Source organism: Primulina huaijiensis, chromosome 15 (genome assembly GCF_012295235.1).
Source record: "Primulina huaijiensis isolate GDHJ02 chromosome 15, ASM1229523v2, whole genome shotgun sequence".
Taxonomy (NCBI): Eukaryota; Viridiplantae; Streptophyta; class Magnoliopsida; order Lamiales; family Gesneriaceae; genus Primulina; species Primulina huaijiensis.
The window spans coordinates 20114246-20122432 of record NC_133320.1 but is presented as its reverse complement, the minus strand read 5'-3'; the positions used below and the strand labels follow the sequence as shown (position 1 = coordinate 20122432).

Below are 8187 nucleotides of genomic sequence, written 5' to 3'. Positions count from 1 at the left end.
ATTATCAAAAACATTTTGGTTTAAATCAACATCAAATGAACGATATTTCCCCCTGTTGCTGAAAAATTAAAATACAGTAAACGTATTTAATGACCATTCACAGAAACTCCAGCAGATATGTTTGACATCACATTGAAAATGCAAAAAAGTAATGAAGGGACATCTATTTTTTTTGTTCTCGGGGATGTTTATTTTTGGACATTGTATAAAAAAATATAACGTATCTTTGTTATTTTAGCAAGCTTTCTCCTTGGAATTTATCAATTCAATTTGAGGTTTCTATATCCATAAGACAGCAGATTTTCACTTGGACAGGCCGCGGGTGGTGGTCTTTTTCAGTTTGATTTTTTTAACTTCAATGGATGATTTTAAAATCCATCTAAATTATGAGTGACTAAAAACTGATCCAATTCATGAGGTTTGTTTTTTCTTGTTTGATTCAATATATGTTCACCTATTGGTGACAGAATTTAGAAGACAATGTTGCAGGGAAGAAGACAGGAAGTTTGGTGCAAATATTTATTTATCATTCCATAGGGCCACAGATACATACGTGCTGCTACAGAGTTGTTTTGCAATTCGTGAGCTTATCTTCATGATTATGATGTGAATCGTTTACCGCGGTAAGGAAGTTGGTAGTGAATTAGCTGCGCAGCATGGACTCAAGACTGGAATATAAAATTAAAATTTCTTAGTTTGCCGTTGGAGTTGTCCCTGTTTCATTCCTTGAAGTTGAAACCGAGGGGGCTGAATGTTCACCATGTCGTGGAAATAATAGATTTCGCCACTCGTCAATATACACAGCTTTCTCAGGATCCAGAGAAGGCCGTTCAAATTGCTGGAGAAATTCAACAATATCTTCTGTTTGGCCAAGAAGGAGAAGTGCTTTGTGCATGCTCTTCTCCCTTTTCTCAATGGCGTTGCGGTGATACTTGGCTGTTATAGCACGTGGTAAATTGGTGAGACATGCTGCCAGTACATCTGCGATCATGGAGGATAATTGCTCGAACAATACCTCATCTGGTTGCTCATTTTCTCCTTCAAAGGAAAGCAAAATAGTATGGCTGATTCTGTACATTGAATGAGCAGCTACGACCGCAACTGGCCAGTTAAGAGAATTTTCCAAGTCGAATTCATTCACGTGTGCGTTGAACACACTCAAAATCCTTTCAGCTTTGTTGGAGAGCTCGTTTAGTATCTCCTTGTTGTTTTTGTATTCGCAGGATTTTCTTTGTAGATTCACGTCTTGCCACTTTCTGTAAAGTATGACTCCTACCCAAGTAACATCTGCAGCATTTCTGATATTCACAAATTCATTTGTATTCAGGGTTTTCTCTACAAGTTTTGCGAGGGCCACACCTTCGCTCACACTTCTCAATAGCTGCTCAGTTTTGTGGTTTTCAATGTTGGGAAGTCCAATGGCGATGCTTGTCAGAGTCACCACAGATAGAGTCCAGCAACTCGGTGGTTCTAGAGAATGTAGATTTTGAAATTGGTCGAATTTTCCTACTCCCCTGAAGTTGACACTTTTTTTTAGGAGTTCTATCAGGTTCTTAGGTTTCTTCCTTGTACCGGTTTGAATAATCTTATCTGCTCGGTTGCAGATGCGCCGTGACCTGATTCTGATTCCATGTGATCATTTGAAGCAGTGGCATGGGATGGATGCTGCGTCTTTGATTTTTTTGTGTGTTTTAAGCACCATAAAAGTATACTCAGAAGTTCTACAGAAATAAAGACAATTATTTTGCTGGATAGAACGATAAAAAACTGAACACCAATACAGAAATCCAGAATCCCAACTTTTGCAGCATGTAGACATTTTCCACACCAGTAGTGTCGGATATGTAAAGATGACAAGCTACCTCTCCAGTCCACCAGCTTCTGGATCCAAAAGGCTTCAATCTCCAATTTCTTAATGAAGCTTCTGTCTGTATTCTTTGAGCACTTCGCGTGGAGAAAAAAAAACCATTTCACCGCAGCAGACAATGTGCCAACACACATTCCAGAGAACTGGAAAATATATGTCGATCGTACGGAACCTCCATATGAAATTGTAGAGTCCCGGTAGTTTCCTCTTATGGCTTTCAAGAAAAAATCCCAAAAAGTCATTTTCATCAATATTATGGCAGCCGGAAAACATATTGCACTTGAAGCAATGGACACTACAGAATGCGCCGCCACGAACTGGGGACTGCCAGTTTCTACCATCACCCAGTATTTCTTCACGTGCCCTCTGTGTTCATCATGGGTCTCTCCAGCCCTCACCGATATCTCTTCCCTCAGAGCTACTTTATGCATTTCCTGGTACTTTGACTCGACAAACCGTTTTGTGGTCGGTACCATTATAGCTGAAGAAACTAGTGCAAGAAGCGAAACAAGCAAGAAAATCGTGGCAGCTAGCAAAACAGTTCTTGATTGACGATTCTCATAACTCTCCAGCGCTATAAGTTGCATCCACACATTAGCATTGATGGTGATCACTAAAATCCCTAAAGCGATGACATTTGTTAGAATCTCTTTATCATTCATGGACCCCAAAGATGGCATAAAGTGCACTACAACGGTCGACATAAAGATTAAGCTACTGATCTTTCCTTGCCAATCCGTGTTGGTGAACATATCGGTAGTAAGATCCATAGGGAGCTTCATCGCCACGGCTAACAATGTCAATGAAGCAGCATTAAGAGAGAAATACCTACATGGGAACCAAAACTTTTTGCTTCGGAGGCCGTTGACGACATCTGCTGCCATTGCAAGTGCGCAGATTGCAGAAGCTCCACAGATATAAAGACCAATCACCAGGCTTGATTCATCGAGAACATTTTGTATGTCCTCGAACAGCTTGTCCCTATCCATGCACAGATATTCTTGATTTCTTTGATTTAAGATTTATTATACCGATGTTTTGAAGACTTGGCTCATCATACAAATGCAAAGGATTAATCCAATTGTGACCCTTAATATTACAAGATTTTGGCATGAGAAGGATACCAAATGATCATGATTCTCTCTATTTCAGAGGTCAACGTGTGTGTGTTTTTTCTTTAAATAAGAATTCAACAGGTTTAGTTCCAGTACGGGGACGGCATTGTGTATTTATTAAGGTGAAGTAAACGATTTGAAGTGCCTGCTGACAATTTCAGCATAACTCGAAAAAGACCTGTCACCAATATCTGCGGGTACAGATTCAGACTTCATTGATTTAAAGTAACAAACCCAAGTCTTAATGGCTTTTGCATTGAATGGACGATGAGCAAATGAGTAGTTTATATCAATCGAATTGAGATTGTTCTGGATGTTATTTTAAATTTAAAAGGTATATTAGAGCAGAAGGTTAGCTCCGGTTAGTACTCGCGTTCTCTTCGAGCTCCAAATGGGTTATTGTTTGAACTCGAGTTGAGTTCTTTTGAAAGTTTGTCGACATTCAAAATAAAGAACCATAGATTTCATCGAATACAAACTAAAGTTAAGAAAAATAGAATTAAAAAAAATAGCGAAAATATTATTTTATATTACTTGACGTCGTCATTAAGAATTTCACTGAGCGTATTTTCATCCCAGAGTATTAACTTCTCAAACTAAATGTATCACGGTAAATTTCTCAGGGAATGTTAATAAAAATAAAAAGAATTTACCCATCCAAATTCATAAATGGCAGCAAGAGTATAAACATGTAAAGCGGATGGTGGCCGAGTATAAGACAAATATCGCCATCGGAGAACACAGCATATACCGCCTGCATCCTTCATCACACTCCTTGAGTCACCAAAATCTCAAGCTCTGTTCTACTTGCCCACAATTTTTCATCGTTTATCTATGCTCTGGTGAATGATATTCAAGTCTAAGGCAACCATAGCATGTGGAGGGTTTCGAATCACTCCTTCAACAAATCCTACAGCTCATTTACTTATCTTCGTTGCCTGTCATTGAATGAAGCAGCAGTGACAATGAGTATTAATCACAGGCTCCACAAGAATCATACATACACATATGTAAAAATTAATCATGATAATTAGGAAAATACCATCATCTCGATTCACAGATGTGCTTTGCTGTACCTTCATGGTCATCTGTTTTGCTGATCTAGCTGTTATAGATTGAACACGGTCAATTTTTTTTTCCGAATTAAAGGGATTAGATTGGACTATGTGTACTGAATAAAGTCCACTATCAACTCAAGTGAGATAATCGCGTCGCTGTTTTAACCTTTAAATCTTCTTTTTTTATTTGCTCTTCTCCTCTTCCTATCTGCCTTTGATAGTTCTGTTTCGTCTTTAACGTCCCCTTTGCCAGTTAACACTTCTTCTGGAGCAAGCATAGCTGCATCGGAGACTGCCAGTGGAGCAATCTGCAACACAAAACATGTTACTAAGTGATTTGCTGGATATTTCTATTAATGCAAACACAGAAAATCTGAATACAGAATATTCACCTCTTCCATTGCAAGGGCAGGCACATTTACTTGTATTGACATATCCTCGATAACCTGTTCATATTATTTAAATACAACAACGTTCAAAAAGAGGCTTGAACATGGGAAAAATTTTGGTGTAGAGTGCTCGAGGAGTACCGGTTTGGGAGTGAAATTGAAATGGGATAAAGCATCCAACTTCAAGCACAGTTTCTTGAATAGTGTAGTTGCCTGAGACCATGGAAAGGTACAAGTCTTTGATGAAAGAAGGCGAAATACTTATCCATATACTGCAGCAAAAAGGAAAATGACACAGTTTGAAGCCACTACATCAAGTCAAAGGTGCAGCAAGTTGTAATACTGTGTTATACAATGAATGTGAAAAAAATTAGTGAGCAACAAAGGGTAACAAGATAGGAGAAATTAAAGACACACTTCTTTCTTTCGTTCATCCGAAAACGACAGTGCCGCTGACACTAGACCTGTCTTCTGAGCATATTCATCCTACATAAAAGTAAGAGCAAGATTGTTTAGAAACTCTGGTAAAATATGGATTAAAAAAAGGAATCATACAGTGAACAGATCAGAATACATCTCTCCAACATTGAATCATGCAAAAAGTAAATGATAAGTTGCCAAGTTTGCAAATGAAAACACTCGCCTCATAAACTTCAGCAAGTCCCTTTGTGCTCTTATTCTCATCCTGCAAGTGTAAAATTGATTTTTTTAAAATGTAAATTTCGTATAGTTCGGATAAAATTAACTTTAATGATAACAATAATAACAAAAGGGTCGGCAATTACCAGTTCCCTTTTTTCCCTAGGTGCATTTTGAAGTAAATCAGGAGGCTTCTGCACATCGTCAAATCGGGCCTATACATTGTACCAGAAATAATGTCCATTCAGTATGAAAAGACAAAACAACAGAAATAGAGAGCATGATCAAAATTAACTCTTATTATTCAGAAATCACAGCAAATATAAGTGTGACATATAAAGTGCTATTTATAACATTTTGTCAAAATTGAATGGGTAAACATCTCGCCGAAAGATATGAAAATGAAGAACAAGTAAATACATGAGAGGATGTTGCAGACAACACCATCCCAGTCCAGCTCAAAAAAGGATATTAATGAGGTGGTGTTGACGACACAAAAACGTAACCACTCATTTCATCCTGTAAGTAGACAAGTAAAAGAAAACCCACGTGCCTCTCCTCAACTGAACATACATTCGATTCCAGACTAAATGTTATTGGGAGGTTGGATATGTGAATGTTAGAAGCCTTTTAGGTTTCTGAAGGTATGATCCCCTTACCATGACGACTTCTCAACAACAGAGATCTTACTGACCAGGGCTAATACAAGGAGAGATAAAAAAACAAGGAAAAACCTGCCGCTCTCAGCACCCCCAAATTCATATTAGAACATGAAATTTAGGACACTAAATAAAATTGAATTTACCTCAAGAACACGCTTCTGAATCATTTCTTCAAGAGATGCAGTGAACTCTTCTGTGATTATAGGTGCAGGTCTCACATTGTGCTCAAAATCTAGATCAACTTCCAACGCACTATTTTTTGGTCTTTTAGATGCAGTGATCTGGCTCACAGAACTCATAAACCAAACCAAAACAATAAGCTAAAGTTCTTTAGAAATAGATTTTGTTACCTCTCCCTGCATTGTCCAGGTATTGGGTTCTAAGTTTGCTTTCTCCATGTTTTCAATCTTCGCACGGAGATTATCTTGCTCTTTTTCATGGGTAGAAAGATTTTGTTTCTTCTGCAACACATCAGAACAGGGAAAAAAAAGAATGAGAACATCAATTGATAGAAATTGATGTTTGCAGAACATCAGTCATTTCTTTTTCTATCTTGAACATGCACATACACAAAGAAAAAACTTAAGAGAACGCAGATTACTCGATCTTCATCACCCATATCCGAGCCCTGTAAAGCACCATGGCGTGTAGAACTTTTCTTCTGACCAGTTCCTTTACCACCAAAAAAGTCCTCATATCTAAGTCAACAAACAGAGAGATATGTCACCTTCAAGTTCTCCCATATACACAAGAATAAGTTAAACAAGCCTCCAGGCCAATTATTCACCAACTGTAATTCAACAGTTGAGCAGCTCATAAATTCAAATTTTTAAGGAAAAACTGTGAAAATAATCTTTGTCTACATGCTACGTAGTATGACTACACATTGCGCACAAATGCATGCCGTCAAACAACTAGAAGTTCTTACATAAAAGTTTTAAATCACAATCAATTAGTAGCCATCTAATTCCTTTATAATGCTTTCTTTTTTCATGTTATTGATTTGTATCATTATTCATCCTTGACGTACACACATAAATTCCAGGAGAAAAGAGAGCGTGCAGGTACAAGAATCTGGAGAAAAAGATAGTCACACCTTGCATTTTCCATCTTGTTCTCATCGTCGACGTCATCATCATCGGCAAGCTCCAAAAGTTCAAGCTGAGATAAAACACATACACAAAGAAAAACATCAGCTCAAAGACCCTTTCTGTATAATCGTGTCACATACTCACATAACATTATTAGTAGGCAACAAAAGCTCGTTTAGCGATCAGTAATATCCTCATAAATTTCCCAGATACATCCTACTACAACGCCTACCTCTTCACCATCTCCTCCATCCGCATCCTCCCCTCCGTCAACCTCTTCATCTACTTCATCCTCATCTGCATCCATCAATTCAACTCTCTTCCTCTTGTTACCCTTTTTCTCCTTCTTTAAGCCGTACTCTCTAGCCTCATCTTCCTCCAAGTACTCCTCCAATTCGTTAATCTTCAAAAATATATCCTCCACCCCATTCACATTGTTTATCTCTTCGTTCTCCATATTTCCATCCCCGTCATCGTCGTCGTCGTCGTCGTCGTCGTCGTCGTCATTGTCATTCTCATTCTCATAACCATCTTCCTCCTCCTCTTCATCATCGTCAGCATCAAAATCCTGTCTTTCACTTTCTACATCTTCACTTGCCTTATTACCCGTACCCTTTCTCACATTATCCTCTTGCTTTTCACTACGTTTAACCAAATTGAATTGTTTTTCAATTTCTAGTGGATTCTTCTCTAATTTTCTGACTTGGTGGCGGAGGGAGGAAATCAAGGGCTGAGATTGAAGATCAATTTGCTGCCAAATCTGCTCCGCGTCGAATCCTTGGGTCAATAGATGAGTAAATGGAGATTTAGGAGTAAAGGGATTGAGAGAGGAAAAGAGATAGTGCGAGGCTAATCGAACAGTCCTGGAAAGCTCCGGAGATGCTGCAAGATAGAGAGGCGGATCAATTGACTTCAGCCGGTGAAGCGCCTCCAAACCGCCACCCTTCTCGGCTGGCATGGTGGTTGTTGATATTGGAAAGACGAAAGCCACAAAGTTTTAATTTTTAACCCTAAACTAAACCTAGGAAGTTTTTATTTTATGAATTTATATTTTGTTATGCGAAATTTGTAAAGTTATTATTATCTATTATACTGTGAAAATAGTTTAATATATGTTTACTAGTTTAGAAATTTTATAATATTTTTAAAAATAATTAACATTTTAATTGAACAATTATAGTTAAAAACCAATCATCCAAATCGAATCGAACTGAAATTAATTTTGATTTTAATTGTAAATAGTTTAATTTGGGTTGCAGTTTTACAAAACCGATAAAAATTAGTTTGTTTCGAGTTATTTTTATAAAAACCAAACCGATATATAATCAATTATCAACCATTACTAACTGATCAATGGATGACAATA

At 37.7% G+C, this 8187-nt stretch overlaps 1 protein-coding gene and 1 pseudogene across 6 annotated transcripts; both read right to left on the bottom strand.

Moving 5' to 3' along the window:
* Nucleotides 1–541: 541 nt before the first annotated feature.
* On the bottom strand, nt 542–2856 carry LOC140958663 (uncharacterized; annotated as a pseudogene).
* A 371-nt stretch (nt 2857–3227) lies between these two features.
* On the bottom strand, nt 3228–7840 carry LOC140958661 (M phase phosphoprotein 10-like). 6 transcript variants are annotated; one of them, XR_012171819.1, is made up of 14 exons: nt 7054–7840; nt 6827–6891; nt 6302–6428; nt 6081–6191; nt 5874–6011; nt 5215–5283; nt 5073–5114; nt 4847–4915; nt 4571–4642; nt 4433–4486; nt 4207–4348; nt 4025–4087; nt 3790–3920; nt 3228–3338 (listed from the first exon to the last, which is right to left on the bottom strand). XR_012171819.1 is itself a non-coding variant. In XM_073416187.1 (13 exons), exons 1-13 carry the CDS (start codon nt 7777–7779, stop codon nt 3904–3906), a joined length of 1695 nt encoding a protein of 564 aa, XP_073272288.1. In that variant the 5' UTR covers nt 7780–7840; the 3' UTR covers nt 3480–3903. The 6 variants fall into 6 exon arrangements, 4 of the variants coding, with proteins under 4 accessions (XP_073272288.1, XP_073272289.1, XP_073272290.1 ...); XM_073416187.1 differs by lacking the exon at nt 3228–3338 and having other exon boundaries at nt 3480–3920; XM_073416188.1 differs by lacking the exon at nt 3228–3338 and having other exon boundaries at nt 3480–3920; nt 6332–6428; nt 7054–7839.
* Between the last annotated feature and the right edge of the window lie 347 nt (nt 7841–8187).

Bases quoted from the DNA above. Each gene is read 5' to 3' on its own strand.
- LOC140958661 (XM_073416187.1), bottom strand. From the start codon at position 7,779: ATGCCAGCCGAGAAGGGTGGCGGTTTGGAGGCGCTTCACCGGCTGAAG. The intron at 6,192-6,301 runs GTGTATGTGCAT...GATGTGTTGCAG, and splicing joins TTCTCTTAAGTTTTTTCTTT to AAGAAACAAAATCTTTCTAC. The intron at 4,349-4,432 runs GTGAATATTCTG...TTTGTGTTGCAG, and splicing joins CTGCCCTTGCAATGGAAGAG to ATTGCTCCACTGGCAGTCTC.